Source organism: Artemia franciscana, unplaced genomic scaffold (assembly GCF_032884065.1).
Source record: "Artemia franciscana unplaced genomic scaffold, ASM3288406v1 PGA_scaffold_52, whole genome shotgun sequence".
NCBI lineage: Eukaryota > Metazoa > Arthropoda > Branchiopoda > Anostraca > Artemiidae > Artemia > Artemia franciscana.
Genome location: NW_027062693.1, coordinates 383,671 through 400,687, shown reverse-complemented (window position 1 = coordinate 400,687; position 17,017 = coordinate 383,671). Strand labels below are relative to the sequence as shown.

The following is a 17,017-nucleotide window of genomic DNA, read 5'->3' as shown; positions in this document are numbered from 1 at the left end:
CTGCAAAAATTTTCGCTGCAAAAGGAATTGATTTTGTATTTTAGCTTTTCATTTGGGAAATAGAAAACATAAGAATGTATAGTTTGGGGAGACTAGGTAATTCATAGATGGGGCCCCAGTTTCCATCAAATTCATTTTTCCTTAGAACACAGGGATTAACGAACTATGAAGTCCATTGAAGATTAACACCGGTTTTGAGGAAATACAAAGCATATGAAATTTTTTGTAAAAGTAAATATAAATGTTCAATGTGCCTCCGTTATCAACTAAGGAAAAAAAACTATAAAAATCCCCCTGAAGAGAGACGTTATTCTGGGCAGTGTAGGTACAACGAGGCTGCAATTTGACTTTATTTAATGTTGGTTAGGCAGAACTCCGGCCCTCAAGGGGATAAGGTAGTGTGTTTCTCCTATGGAGAAGGAATGATCGGAAAAACTGTATTTTTATTCCACTCCTTTTCAAATTTTTCAGTAGGTCTTCGGTCCAATTTTAAAGGGGAATCTCCTCCCATTCAATATCCTCCATATATTCAATTATTGTAATTTTTGAATACCTTACCCTAACATTTTCAGGCAGAGGAAATATTTTAACTTTTCTTGGGGGAAGGGGACTGTCGGAATCCAGTTCTGAAAAATAATAAAAAGTCTCCCTATTTTGTAATGTTAGTTGAAATTCACTGACCCTATTCGATATGGTATCCCTGGCTCCATAGGCCAGATCCTGACTCATAGGGCAGGATCTAATTTCAAGGGGCCTCTCCTCCCACTCAATATCACCATATGAATAGTGATATTGAAGCATCACGACATAATTATCGTGATGCTTGAAGGACTTACCCTAACATTGTAGGCAAAGGAATTATTCTAGTATTTCTTGGGGAGAAGGGGCGACAGGATTGACAGGAGAGATAGGTATTCTACTAAGAAGGGACTATTGAACCTCAAATTCTAGACAATAATAAGGGTTCTTAATTTTTTGAAAAGTTAGTTTAAAATTCACTAGCCTATTTCATATGGCATATTTCATCCAGGCTTCTAAGTCTGGCTTCTGGCTCCTAGGGCAGGATCACATTTAAGAGAGAATCACCTCCCCCTAAATATTACTTTTACATTCAATGATTGTAATCCTTTGAAAAACCTACCCTGGCTTTTTTTAGGGAGAAAAAACAGTCCAGTTTTCTTGGCAGAAAAAGGGCCAGAGTTAAGGCCTCTTCAAAAAGGGGAACTGTTGAAACCACCACTTTAGAAAATTGTGGGAGTTTTCCCTTTTTTGCCCACTTTGTTTAAAATTCTCTCTTGCCCTCTTCCGTATGACATATCCCTGGTTCCAGAGCCTGGTTCCTAGCTCTTAAGGTAGGATTCAATTTCAAGGGAGAAATCTCACTCACCCTCAATATTCCAGTATATTCAATGATTATAATTTTTCGAATGCCATGCCCTAAGATCTTTCAGGCAGATAAAATGTCAGTCTTTCTTGGCGGAGAGGGGCCTGAGACTAAGATTCTTCTAAGAGGGGAAATCCAAAATTCCCAAAATGTTCCTTCTCTATCCCTGGATTCCTTCTCTGCGAAGTTTTTCCACACTCTCATCTAGTTAGCATACCCAAAATGTTGAAACCCAAATTCTAGAAAATAATGGTAATTCTCCCTTTTTTGTTCATTTAGTTTATAATTCTCTGGCTGTTTTCCATGTGACATCCCTGGCTCTAGAGGCTTGCTCCTGGCTCCTAGGGTGAGATTTTCGAGGGGGCATCTCCTCCCCCATCAATATGTCACATAGCCCTACATTCAATGATTGTCATACTTTGAAAACGCCACCACAATTGGAGTAGGTTATAGGGCTGGAGTGAGGAGAGGGTTTAAGGGGTTGGGGTGGAGGGAGTTGTATTTGGATGAGGGTTGTTACCCTGGGAGTGTTTCAGAGAAGGTGATTGTCTTTATTCTTTTTTTCTTTTTCATCATTATTTTAATTAGTTTAGGATGCCTTTAGGAATGTTTATGTAGTTAATCGCTACGTGTTAGCAAAATTTTAATTTTTCCCTAGCTTAGTGATTTATATCTGTAATAGTTTATATTTTTCTTTATTATGTAAAAAAAAAGTCAAAAGATTATTGGAAAAGGGGACTCTTAAAACCCAATTTTAGGAAATAATGTGAGTTCTCTCTTTTTTACACATTTAGTTTAAAATTTTCTGGCCTTCTAGGGTGCTCCTGGCTCCTAGCCTTAGCCTGGCTCTTAGCCAGCCTTAGCCTGGCTCCTAGCCAGCCTTAGCCTGGCTCCTAGCCAGCCTTAGCCTGGCTCCTAGGAAATCTGATTCACCATAGCGCTCTAATGAACATAATTTGTTTTAATGACAAAGTTTGTAATCTAAATAGCCAAAATTGCAAGCCTCCTGCTAAAGCTGTGGGTCGTCTCTTTATGGCTTACGTTGATGGAGGAAATGTAACAGGCCATATGTTAAAAATTAAATCGATGGACAAATGGATAGGTTTTTGCTATGAAATAAAGTACGGGTTTTAATACCGGTAAAAAAAATTGATTCAAATTTGAATTGCAAATAATTTTTTTCTTTATCCATGAAATTTTTCCGAGAATAAACATAACAGCATTTGTCCCCTTAAGATGCAACACTGTATGTCTCTCATCATTTTTTTTTTTGTCAAATTTACATAGCTCTGAAAGGGCGCAGGCATGTCCCTGGATTCCTTCTCTACTCAGTTTTTCCACACTCTCATCTAGTTAGCATATCCACCCTTTTTTCAATTTCGACGAATCCCTCCCCCCCTCTTCTTTAAAAAGCATGATGCCTGCGTAGAGCCACTGGAAGCAAAATAATTGTATTATAAATTGGACAATTAGCTGAAATATATTTATCTGTACATACGGATATATGACCTATAAAAGTGGAGAGAAAGAAGCCCGTTAGTTCTTGCTACTAGAGGTGAATCGTACATTAATCTCTCTTATTATTTTTTGTCAAATTTAGAAGTAAAAACCTTAAAACCTTAAATAAACAATTTTGGCTTTAAATGGACTGGAGATGTCCTCAGGATTGGAGGTTCTCAAGCCTTTCTCTCTGTACACAAAGTGCATTGTATGCCCTTTTTTATTCTTCATGGGAGGCCTGGAAGATCCGTCCTGGAGATGGTCTCTGTGTGTGTCTTAAATATGGCGTATTTGTCTTCTTGCTAAAGTTTGACAAGTGCTTTTTTGAGAGCTTTTGACAATTAACAAATATAGACAGTTGTCAGTTTTATTTATCAGTTAGTCTTTGAAAATATGTAACCAAAACAATCTTAAAGTAAATACAACTAAATGATTTTTTTTTTCATTCCTTAAGCTGAAATAATGAATTCAAGCTTGTTGTTACATTGCTCTTATGTCAAAGCATTCATTACTAACGCATTCAAATGAACATAAGCTATTTTTTTTTTTTAGTTTTTTTAAAAACGTGGGTGTCCGTGGTCATAAAAAGTTGGAACGTAACTCTTAACTTTAATTTGCAAAATAACCTTTTTAGATTTGGTTTTTGTTCATGTTGAAGTAAAAATATCTAGAGTTACGTTAAATATGTAGAGAGCTTTTGCGTGCCTCAAGCCTGAGAGCATTTGAAAATCTAACGAATTAAGCCTTTGCCTCCCTTCCCAGATGTTTCGGATGATCCATCTAGATTTCGAAAATTGCTTCTTTTTTTTTCATTGATAAGTATCCCTTACATGTCATTTTCATTGACAAAATACATTGTCTGTTAATAACGTCATTTATAGTTGTGATGAGATAATGACAAAATACATTGTCTGTTAATAACGTCATTTATAGTCATAGTCTGCCATATATGGCGTCATTTAAAGAACGTACTTGACGACATTTCAGCAAATCAAGTAAAAGATCCAAATCAAAATCAAGATATGTATTCCTTACATGTCATTTTCATTGACAGAATACATAATAAAATTATCCCGCCTCATATTTTCAAAATGCATTTTGCCCTCTCCATATTTTCGTAGATTGGGACCATTTGATTCCATCTCGGCGAATCCAGTGGTGTAGTCAGAGTGTTTGTATTAATGATTTACCACATCCGAATCAATATGATACCACATCCAAATCATTAATGATTTACCACATCCAAAACTTGGTTCAGACAAGTCTAGAATGACGAAAGTGGAATTTTCACTGGAGAGAACTGTAGTTCCTTTTCTGGCAAAATTGTAATTTGTCCCATTTTGCCTTGGTATGATCTCCCTTGCTACTTAAAAATACTATAGTTCTATAATTTATGTTCTCGGAACGACCCTTCTATCTATATTTCATGACTAGCGTGGCTGGTTGGCCACACCATGACTGGTGGGGCAACCACTGGTTAGCAAAATTATTTGGGACTATTTCACCTTTTTTTCAAAATTACGCAAATTTCTTTTATAGAATAGATCTCAATAGGTAGCCTAAGTTAGAATGAATTTTGTTGTTCTCAAATTTGGGATCAGCATTAAAAGCAAATAATTTTTTTATAATGCTATCTAACTTCCACTCTTTAGAGTTCCATTTTCTATTGATAAGGGTAACTCTTTACTTACTGTTGGGTTGGATTATTATTTTGAAATCTAATCGAACAGTGTTTCAAATTTTTACTCAGGATTATGATACTTACTCAGGAGATTTAGGAACTAACTGGTGGAGTAAAGAGAATATGAAATCTGTGAGTTTCTAGTGACTTCATTAAGAAATCTAGTATTGTCTGTTAATAACGTCATTTATAGTCGTAATCTGCCATATATGACGTCATTTAAAGAGCATACGTGACGACATTTCAGCAAATCAAGTAAAAGAATCAATTATACTATGGTATTATACCCCTTCTTAAAAAAATACAGGTGCTTTATCATCTTGCTTATGAAGATGCAGTTTTTGTCAAATTTGCATTTTATTACAATATTGTCTTAAAAGACACTAGATACTTGAATTTCCTTTCAAATGAGCTCTTAAGCATCTCTCTATTTTGTTTCACTGACCCACTAGCCGTGAAAAAAAAAGAAAAGAAAGAGGGCACAAGAGGGCTACCACGCCAAAAAACTACATCATGAAAATGATTTCCCCTGATGTCCAAGCCATGAGACTGGAAGTCTCATTTACTGGGTATTTGACAATGGCGATTCCCGTGGTTCAGTTTCCATTTCGATCCGACACAACTTTTTAGGGTTTTCAGGCTATCCTTTGAAATTCCCATAAATTTGTAAGCTTGTACTACGAAGATTAATCGTAAAACTAGTCCCTCACTTGACTGTTGTTTTCAAAAAGTCTTAGTCACTATGGGCAGTGGTTCGTTCTTTACTAGGTTGCAGCTATTGCTGCAACAATGATAGAAAATGGATATTTGATATGACAGATGTACATAGCAAGAGGATTAAACCTGAAACTTCCTTGTAAGTCAAATTACGGATGATGTTACTCGTCGTTTTTTGTTTTCAGCATGTTTTTTCGTGTGTTATTTTAAAGTCTAAATCCAGTCTGCATAAATTAGGCCTACTTAGCTCAGTAAAGCCTTGACAGGTTAAGTTAATTTAAGCTGGCAGTTTTAATCAACTTAATTAAGGTGGTGATTTAAGTAATGGGCATAAAATTCAGCTTACCTGGTCCTCCCTGCATTCTAAAGTACCTATAAAGATAAATATGCAGCAGTTCTAGGTAAAAAAAAAAGTTGCCAAACACTAGATGACTTTGGTGGTTTAAAGGTTTGTCTCTATCTTTAAGTTGATTTTTAAGTTTATTCAGTTTCATCTGGTCCAATTTTTAAGCTTGTTGGTGTGGGCTGGTTAGATTTTCAAGCGCTGCTGAGTTTCAGCTATTTTAAGTTGACTTAAACTGGTAGGATTACCGAGGACAAGATTCAGATTTCTTTACTATCCCTGCATTTTAAAGTACCTATAAAGACAAGTATGCAGCGGTTCTGGGTCAAAGTCGCCATACACTAGATGGCATTGGTGTTATTTCGATACTAGTGCCAGTTTCTACTCTTATAAGTTTCCTATACTCTTTGAAAAAAAAGAGAAAGAGAGAAGAAGGAAGATGCGAAATCACCCACTCACAACAAAAGTCACGTAATTAAACGGGTCATTACTAAAGAATTTTCCAGATGTTTATTTCCATCTTCAAGTTTCTTACCTGTTTTTGCGGGCAATTTGCCGGATTTAGCAACTTCGAACATCTGATTTGGCAAAGTACCAATGTATCTCAGACATAAAGGCGTAAGCACCTACCTTTTTTCTGGCAAAAAGAAGACATCATTTAATGGAGATTTAGAACAGTAGACTGTGTCATCTGGCACATTTATGATAAACATTGTCTATGACTTAGAAAATAATCATCGGCAAAATTAGGAGCTTGGTTTCACCTTTGCGGCAGAGAAACTAGACACAGAGCGTCAAATAATCATTATAAATGGTTAGTGATATTTTGGTCTAACCGAGGGAGGGCCAACTTTCCATCACCTCTCGTACATCTCAGAACGCCACGTGTGGCACACAGTTCCGCCATGCTGGGTACACTTTCCGCAACGCTTGGTGTATGTGACGTTTGAAAGTCGGTATCCCCATCGGATCCGAAAAGTTTTCCGTCTTTTACGCAAAATCCTGAAATGGGAAATGATTTTTTTTTTTTTTTTTTTTTTTTTTTTGTCTCTCACCAATGGATAATAAGAATTATTAACCTATTCCTAACTATGAGTTATTAGCGAAATATGCGGGATTATTTTTGATGGGGGAGGGTTTTCAGTGGGCAAAGGAGATTTTTCGGGGGGTGAATTTTCCTTGGGAAGAATAATTTCCTTGGGAAATTTTGCAGGGGAAGAGATAATAGGATTTCCTGGGATGAGTTAAAAACGGTCAGAAATAATAAAAAAAGGTTTTTCCGTTTTAAAGTAAGGAGCAACATTAAATCTTAAAACGAACAAAAAAGTTCTGTGTATGAGAGTGGCTGCCCCTTCCTCAACCCCCGCTCTTTACGCTTAAGACTTCCAATTTTGTTCTTTAAAAATATTTCTCATTCGAATTCAGCGGCCTTAGTTTTGAGCAGTCTTTCTTCAAGAATTGTCACAAGAAGTCAAACTTTCCCGTAAAAAGTCAGGGTTGAGGAAGAGGTAGCCCCCCACAAATACGGGGTAATTTCTTTTTGTTTTAAGTATAAATCTTTCTTTTTACTTTCAGTTGAAAAAAACTTATTTGAAAAAGTTTATATAGCAGAGAGGACGCTTTTTTTCATATTTATGGCAAAGTGACGAACTAATTTTATAGTATTTGTTTTTACATGTAGGCTACAACCAATACAATTAGAACATTTCCTTTGGTAATAGAGAGGGGCGTTATTTTAGTAAGATACAGGGGTTGTGAACAGTGATGTGCGCTGGTGGTGATCTCGGGCCTCGCCCTCCCCCTAAAACCTTAAATTTCTCTGAATTTTGAACTTCTTATTCAAATTGTCAAATATTGTTCACTACCATTCTCCTTTCGAAACATTTTTGCGTACGTGCCTAGCTGTGGCAGCTCTTAAGGTCCAAAAATTCTCGAAAATGTGCCATAAACGGAATTTTTCTGGAAGATTGGAGTACAAATGTGTTCTCAACATTGTTGGTTTTATAGAAAAACTATTGACTTCTGAACCCTCTCTTCCCCCCTCTTTGAGATTAGTTGATCGCTTGCTTTGTAAGCAGACAGTCTAGAGGGGGCTTAAGCCTTCCCCCTAAGGGCTTTAATAGTTGGCTAATCCTCATATCTGTCTCCTGTTGGTAGGCATTCGTTCAAATATTTATTCTATACCTCATTGGCGTAGTTTTCCTAAATATTTCTTGGAAAATTACGGGATAATTATGATGCGATAATTTCCTCATGCACTCTTTGCGTGTAGACAAGACTTACATTAATCAAAATAAAGTTTCTTCGCCAATAAAAGCTATAAAGATATTAGTGAGTTCTTCAAACAACGTCTCATAACGATATGCAATACGGATATTCGGGACATTGGTTTTAGTTACGTCGTTCCCTTGGACCCCTTCTTCCCTATAATTAAACCCAAGCCAGTCTTTTTTTATTTGATGCGAGAAACCGCTCATCAAAACTGAATTTCTGGCGAGTTCTGCCAAGTCTGGCCCATTGAGTTGCCACATTTGAGTGGCAATTGAGTATTCTTCCATTAAAGGTTCATTCGTCAGATGAAATAGCAGGGGATCATCAGTAGAGAGACTTATCTTCAAACCTCTATTTAAAAACTCCTTTAGTGGATTTCTGGAATAGTTCAAAAAAAGTAGGTTGTTTGATATAGGCGACATAGCAATCCCAATTTCACTAAGATAATATAAATACGCAAGAATGGGGGCCTTTCTGAGCATAATGCCGTGGGAGATATTCTCTGCTAAAAGAAAACCGACCGCCAAGTGTTCAACTGGGCCAGCTTCTCCGCAATGAGGACGGAACGTAAAAGTATTAAGGCCACGGTCTTTCCTGGATTGATTTAGCGCACATAAGTTTGCATAAGTATAGTATGTGTAGTACCAGTAAGGTGGGTTTTCTGTTGAAGTCCACTCTTCTGGAATGATGATTTCACAGCCAAAACTATCTTGTTCTGGTTTCGATTCGTCGTCAACAGAATCGAAACCAACAACATGCTGTAAGAAATGATGTAGCTCTGGATGAGTTGAGGGATTGTTGGTGACTTCAAACAATGGTCTAAAAATATTATCAATAACTGATTGGAAGTTAGCAACATTCTCATATGATCTAAGAATATCATACACTCTTGGTATTTGCATCAACCAAATTACATTCTTTGAATAGACATCCCATTTGATCACCCAACGAGCAACCTTGTCCCATTCTTCGATTGATTTTCCAGCTATGGATATCCGCATCTCAGTGCTCTGATATTGAGATTCTTCTAAGTCATTCATCACTTCCTTTATAATGCTACCAAAATATTCGCCTTCTATGTAGTTGTCTACTTTTAAAAAAATTTCTCGTAGCCTGCTATTACCAGCCGGGTTATACTTTTTATTGAATATGTCAAAACGGTGGAAAGTATATTTATCACAGTGCATATCCAACGAATCGACAGTCAAATCTGAGTGAGTTATCTTCATCTCGTCAAACACTTCTTTCAGTGTTTTAGGATTGCCATCTTCTTCAACCTCCACCACCCGATCGCCTTCGTCATGTAATTTCTTTTGCATAAAACTAAGCAAATGCTTGTGATTCATGCATGCAGCTGCGTGAATATGTGTATCAACTTTTTGTATGTTATAGAAGTCTCTGTATGGGATAGATTTCTGCTCAGAAACTTCTTGCTGCTCGTTCAGCAATTCATGCATGTGATACTTGTGATTCAAGAATGCTAAACGGCGATAGCTGAAGGTCTTCAGAGGTCCATTAACAATCATGGCGCAAAGAAGCTGCAGATCCTTCCTAAATGTTTCAACGTCAACATAGTCATATTTTACTGCTTTGTTGCTAGTTACGTCATTTTCACCAGCGTAAACATGGAAAACACCATTTGAACATTTGTAATGTTCTCTAAAGTTTGAAGGGCCATGGGTAGGATAGTCCGTTTCTCCCGTGGGTTTTTGACGAGCTGCATCTTTTAATAAGTCAAGTTTTCTGGCCTTTTGTGGAGTTTCACTTATCTTCTTGACGAGTTTTTTGTCTTTAGTACAATCTAAGAACCTTCCAGCAAGTTTGGGAAAAGATTGATTTGCAATGTGCATGTAGCGACGCCGCAAGCCTAGTGCTTGCACCAAGAGACATGAAGATGCTCTGAACTCTTCGCCAAAAATTGATGTCTTGTCGTTAGGAACAATTTTAATTTTCCGAAATTCAATACTCTCTTCAAATGACTTATCTCCTTCGCCTTTTTTGGCACCAGGATGCTCAAAATCGATATTCTGATTATTGGTACAGTTTTTCCCTTTTTGTTTTGCTGATACTCTAAAAGATTCATTAGATTTGAGGGTGGTTGTTTCATTACGACTGATATGCTCGTCAATAGGATCATCAAATTCACGTTTGCACAAACATTCTTTAAGAATCTTGATAGAGGATGTAGATGTTGCTGGAAAATTCTGGAAAAAATTAAAGACATTGCTGGTGGTACCTACTGAATTTTCTTTCTCTGGGCCAATTTTCATCTTAGGTACAATAGATCAGAATAAGTTCTGATCTAATATGACAACCGGAGCCGGGTTTTGATCCTTCCCCCAAGAAACAGTCAATGGAGCTATATGTGAATATTAATGGTGACTTGGGAAAAATTACGAAACAATTATTTTTGCAATTAAGAAAAACCATGTTTTGTTCCAAACCAGGTTTAAAAAGGTCTTTCAACTCGTAAGAAAATAGCGTGATTGAGCTCTTAAATCTTTTGATTCTGATTTGTTTTTATTTAATTTACTTAATTTAATTTGATTTTGAACAAAATATCTGTTTAATCTGTTGAATTTGTTCGATTTAATTTGATTTTAATTGTTTTGTTTTTTCTTTCTTTTGAATTAGTAAAGAAAACAGTGTAATATCACTTTTTATTTCCTAAAATCGCTTTATGCCTAAAAATTTCAATTTTTCGAAGGGGCGTACTTCTGATCACTCGGACAAAAGCTATTTAACATCTTATGCAAAATTCTTCATATGTACGTAGGTGAAAACGGCCCAATTTTATAAAAATTTCAACCCGAAAAATCCTTACTAGGCTAGTCCTGTCGTGGCGCAGTGGATTTGACCTTAGCTTGGTAATACGGGACCCAGAGATCGAATCACGCTGCAGGAATGCAGTGCAGGGCCGACACAGGGACCATAGCAGTCAAGAAGCGTCGTTAATTCTTAAATAATAATAATAATTACTAGGCTATATATAGTGTATGGAAAACCCCATAATTTCTCATTCTTAGAACTGCTCGTTCCTTATGTTTCCTTGGAGTCTTTTGATCTGATTTGCCGTTCCACCAAATCCCTTTTTGGAAAAAGTATGTATCTTATCATATACGAACAGTAATACTATATATGTATTAAATAACAAAAAACAAGTTTTTTTTTAACTGAAAGTAAGGAGCGACATTAAAACTTAAAACGAACAGAAATTACTCCGTGTGTGAAAGGGGCTGCTCCCTCCTCAACGCCCCGCTCTTCCCGCTAAACTTTGACTTTTTCTCTCAACTCTACTTTTTAAAACAGCTAAAAGATTTAGCGTAAAGAGCGGGGCGTTGAGGAGGGAACAGCCTCTTTCATATACGGAGTAATTTCTGTTTGTTTTAAGTTTTAATGTCGCTCCTTGCTTCCAGTAAAAAAAAACTTGTTTTTTTTATTTAATTTCTGAACGCTTGAGAATTATTGCATGTTTTGGTTTTTGGGTTTCCGCACACGAATAATTATAACGACATTTGCATATTCAGTTTTTTTCATATTTATTTTTTCATTGTTTTTTGTTTTAAATATTGCTAGAAATTCCTGCGCCCCCTTCATGGAAATTCTCTTCCCCCATGACAAATTCCTCAATGAAAAGATCCTCCCAAGTGACCCTTTCCCCTCAACCCCCCTCCCAATCAAAAAATCTCCCTGAAAACGCCTGTACGCTTCCCAATGACCATTACTATATTATGATGAAAAGAGAAATCATCAATGTAACAGCACAAACACACAAAAAAAAGAAAAAAAGAAAAAAAAGAAAAAAAAGAAAAAAAAAGAAAAAAAAAGAAAAAAAAGAAAAAAAAAAGAAAAAAAAAAGAAAAAAAAAGAAAAAAAAAAAGAAAAAAAAAAAGAAAAAAAAAAGAAAAAAAAAGAAAAAAAAAAGAAAAAAGAAGAAAGAAAGTAGAAGGAGATACATGATGCATCAAACAATATCCCTTCAAAAACCCTACTGAAAAATATGATAAAAAGAGAAAAAATATTCGAATGAGCTTAGTTTATCATGTTTATATATATATGTATATCTATATATATAAAAATAAGTTGTCTGTGGGTCTGTCGAGTGACGTCATGTTTGTGTGTTGACTGACGTCATGTTTGTCAACTGATGAAATTACAGACCGGGACACCGGGACACAAATGACGACTGGGACACCGGGACACAGGGAATATAAATGACGACCGGGACACTCAAAGAGAAATTACAGACTGGGACACCGGGACACAAATCACAACCGGGACACAGGGAATATAAATGACGACCGGGACACAGGGACACAACTACAACGGGGACGCCGGGGGCACAGGGGGGATATATAAATGACGACCGGGACACAGGGATTGTTCGAAGAGAAATTACAGACCGGGACACCGGGACACAAATGACGACCGGGACACAGAGAATATAAATGACGACCGCGACACTCAAAGAGAAATTACAAACTGGGACACCGGGACACAAATGACGACCGGGACACAGGGAACATAAATGACGACCGGGACACAGGGACACAACTACAACGGGGACGCTGGAGGGCACAGGGGAATATATAAATGACGACGGGGACACAGGGAATGTTCGATTAGCAATCACCGTCAACAAAGCTCAAGGGCAATCATTAGAATAATGAGGTATAGATCTGAATACGGATTGTTTTTCCCATGGACAATTATATGTTGCATGTTCAAGAGTCAGTAAACCTGACAATCTATTTATATGCACAGACAATGGGACAGCTAAGAACGTTGTATATTCGCAAGTTTTACGTAGTTAAAAACATATATATATATATATATATATATATATATATATATATATATATATATATATATATATATATCTCTATTCACAGGTGGGACACAGGGACACAACTACAATGGCGCGTAACTAATATGGCGCATAACGACTTACGCGCGCGGGGGGGCTTTGGGGGGGGGGCGGGAAGCTCCCCCACCAACTAGGTGCTGGGGTGGAATATATATATACATATATATATATATATTTTGCTTTACTTTCTTTAAGAACTAGCTAAAAATCATCCTTGTTTGTTAGGTTTTTTGTTTTTTCTTAATTTGGATTTTTCTTGCGTCATGGATTGGCAGTGGTGTTACAAAAATTATTGAAAAGAATTTGAGGATAGCAAAACAACATATGTTTGTATGTTAACTGTAACTCTTTTAAATTTATCTGCTAATGGGCGGCCTTGTTTGCCTAACCTTGTCTACTGGTTTATCAATTAGTTCTGAAGAGCAACGCCAGATTACACGACATATTATTTTAGTACCATCGACATAATAATTACCAACTCATTAATTATGCTCTAATAAGAATATGTAAATTTCTAATTTAGAAAAAATAAGAAAAAAGAAGGATGGACTAAAAAATTACTTATTCTTTCCAAAAAAAAAAAAAAAAAATAACAAAGAAGAAAGCTTATACGTGGTAGTTACACAAAAATTCAAATAGATAATAAGGCACTTTCCTTTTTTGACCAGAAAAAATAAATTGTACGTTTATTTACCCACTGATGTTGACAAAAAAAGGAACAGATATATTTACCTACATTTCCAGCACAAATTATTTTTATAAGGAATCTATTCTAAAAGTACATTTTGCGACTGTATACGTTGAATTTCCCATCCATCCTTACCAAAACAAAACTTAAAAAGAAGCCCTGTTAAACTTCACGGATGGGCTAGTAAAGACAATAAAATACATATTATAATCAACAATAATCATTCCTCAGAACATAACTGGGCCATTCACCGGTTTTCTTGGGCGTACAATGAACGGCTGAAGTCACAAAATATTGTCTACAATCACTGACTTCACAGGGGAAAATTCGGAACTGGTGGCTGCTGACCTCATTCCGTTAAGCTGGTCTATTTTTGTGTCACCAGTTAATAGTCTATCTTCAGGCACGAATTTGAAAAGGTGAGATACGTATAAAGCAGTTAAAGTGGCAATGGTAATTCCCAGTGCAGCACCAGCCAAAACATCACTCCAATGGTGCTTATAATCTGACACTCTGGATAAAGCAGTGAACCAAAATAGAAACAAACCTGCAGCTTGAAATACAGGTCGCAGAAATTTTGAGCCCTTCCAAGTCATTCGAGCTTGCAAATAAATCGCTAAATACATCATTGTGTAGGCACTAAACGACGCATGACCCGATGGAAATGACAGCCTTGAGTTTTTGAGAAGGTATGCATCTCCCTCGACACATGTGAAATCTTCAATATATTTTGTTGGGGAAACACCTGGAGGACACAGCAATTCTAGGCTAAGTTTACAAACATCCATAAAATGCGGCCTGAGACGACCAATTGAATACTTCCCTATGTCTGTTGCCAACTGACTACAACCAGCGCCAAAAAGAAAAGCTCCTATAAGATGTCCAAGCTCAATCACAAGTGGGTGCATCGTAAATTTACCAATTTTCAACTTTTGAGGTAGATACCGGCCTCTTCTACCTTGTGAATATTTGATCCATTCAACAGTAATTATCGATAAAACAGGCAGGAAACACCAACCAAAAATAGGACAAGACTGGATATTGTTGAGTCTTTGAAGGGATAGTTAAGACTTTCATCAAAGCAGTAGAAACCACGCTTGTACGGATCTCCGATTAGGAAGAAAAGAAGAACCGGGAGCCACACAATGGCAAGCGCAACAAAATCCAAGATAAACTGTATTATTGGAGAGGCCATGTCAAAAGTTCGCAGCAGCTTTCTCCTCAAAGACATTGTCATTAGGTTTTTCGACTATTTTGAACAAAATGGCTATCTCAAAATTTTTATCCATTGACTTTGGTAAAATAATGAGCGTCGGAGGGGGCCTAGGTGCCCTCCAATTTTTTCGGTCACTTAAAAAGGGCACTAGAACTTTTAATATCCGTTATAATGAGCCCTCTCATAACATTCTAGGACCACTAGGTCGATACGATCACCCTGGGAAAAAATAATAAATAAATAAACACGCACCCGTGATCGGTCTTCTGGCAAAAAATACGAAATTCCACATTTTTGTAGATTGGAGCTTGGAACTTCTACAGCATGGTTATCTGATACGCTGAATGCGATGGTGTGATTTTCGTTAAGATTCTATGACTTTTAGGGGATGTTTCCTCCTATTTTCCAAAATAAGGCAAATTTTCTCGGGCTCGTAACTCTTGATGGGTAAGACTAAATTTGATGTAACTTATAAATTTAAAATCAGCATAAAAATTCAATTCTTTCGATGTGACTATTGGTATCAAAATTCCGTTTTCTAGAGTTTCGTTTTTTATTGAGCCGGGTCGCTCCTTACTACAGTTCGTTACCATGAACTGTTTGATATATTTATTTATCTATCTGCAAATTTCTTCTTGAAAATGGTAATATTTTTTTCTGAAAATTGGCATACTACCATTTTCCAGTGTTAAAAAACCACTAGATAGGTCACAACTTGGGGAAAATTCTTTAGGGTCTAAATCTTGTAAAGGAAAATATTTACATATTAATGACGTCACAAATATTTGGAATAGTTATAATAAGTTGCTGAACATGAGTTTCTGTGATAAATATTTCAAAAGAACATAACAATTTAATTTGATCGTTGACAGTGCAGAATAATTTATCGATATAAATATGTTAAAGGTAAAAAAAAGGGTAAATAATACGGCATAGTACTTTACAGTCCCAACCGGCGTTGCTGATTTCTGTTTCATCGCCTTTCAACCAGGAAGTGCAACGGGGGCTGGGGGTAGCCATCCTGTGGTTTTGCCCGCCTTTCCCGGTTTGCCTTCCCCAGATTTCTCCAAGCTGAGCTTACAGTCACGCCACTGATCCCCTTTCCAACCAAATAACCAGCAACACCAGGACCTGAACCCCTGTCCTCGCGGACAAAGGATTTCCAATCTAGCACGCCAACCACTTGGAATGTGTGCAAAAGGATTAGAGAGTTTTGCGAAAGAGAGTCTTTTTTTTTCACAGAGTGAAGCTCGTTCCCCTGGTACTTTAATTTAATTAAGGAATATGCTTACATCTGAGATATATGGAGTGCTTCAGACAAGAGTCGGTACCAGTGATAATTTCAGTGACATTCTTCTGTCAATATGACGACATTGACGTCACATAAGGAAATAAGGGCGTTATTCCCAAAATTGAACCCAAAGACAAGTTTCTTCTATATACGGTGAACATGGGTCTAGGCCTTGGGGGGGGGGGTTGAGGACTTCTCTTGAAGGGATTGGAAACGCGAGAAAAAATTATTCTTGGATACAAATTTGTGATCTTTATGGAAGGGAGAAAATTCCCTAAAGTCCATGTTGGAGGAGGAAAATTATTGGGGTGGACCTCACCTTTATAATCCAAGAAATGGGCTGGAATTAGTATACTTCCTTGAGGCACCCAAACAATCATTGAATACTCCTTTGATGTAACATTATAAGGGACGCCAATCAGGGGGATTTGGAAGGGCGAAAATTCCCTAAAATCCATGTTGGAAGAGGAAAATTATTGGAGTGGATCTCACCTTTATAATCCAAAAAATGGGCTGGGATTAGTATACTCCCTTGAGGCACCCAAGCAATCATTGAATACTCCTTTGATGTAACATTATAAGGGGTACCAATTAGGGGGATTTGGAAATGTATCTTTTTGATACTTTCATTGAAGAAACCAATTAATTGATCACCCCTCCAAGATTAGGAAAAGTATTTTCGTTAATTGGGGTCCTTGAGTACCATCAAGCACAACTTTTAGCGAACAACTACATACCGAGGTTTCAAATTGATATTATACAAGTGGTATAACTTTTCGCTTGCATAGAAGGCTCTTCAAAGGCTTTATAAACTTATAGACTGAGCCTCTCATCTCTCAGGGAAGTACTGCAGCCCTTCCTGGTATTGTACTATATGATAAATCCTACGTTAAGCGACTTTTTTACGCCATACGGTCTACCTTAAGGGAAATACTCCCAGAGCCTAAAGCTCAAGGGCCCTAAATTAACAATTTGCCTATTCCTCACAGATGCTTGTATGGGATTATTTATTGGATTAATCACACTTCTTGTGTGGGTTAATCCTTGCGTTGGTCCTGC

At 36.9% G+C, this 17,017-nt stretch overlaps 2 protein-coding genes across 2 annotated transcripts; both read right to left on the bottom strand.

Moving 5' to 3' along the window:
• Nucleotides 1-4,675: 4,675 nt before the first annotated feature.
• Nucleotides 4,676-10,170, bottom strand: LOC136041947 (AMP deaminase 2-like). Its single transcript, XM_065726760.1, has one exon. The coding sequence runs from the start codon at nucleotides 10,164-10,166 to the stop codon at nucleotides 7,914-7,916; it is 2,253 nt and encodes a 750-aa protein (XP_065582832.1). The 5' UTR covers nucleotides 10,167-10,170; the 3' UTR covers nucleotides 4,676-7,913.
• Nucleotides 10,171-13,330: 3,160 nt separating this feature from the next.
• LOC136041948 (putative phosphatidate phosphatase) lies at nucleotides 13,331-14,662 on the bottom strand. The gene is given in 2 exon segments (XM_065726761.1): nucleotides 13,331-14,444; nucleotides 14,447-14,662. Coding segments are annotated over 2 exon segments (909 nt in total). The 5' UTR covers nucleotides 14,647-14,662; the 3' UTR covers nucleotides 13,331-13,735.
• Between the last annotated feature and the right edge of the window lie 2,355 nt (nucleotides 14,663-17,017).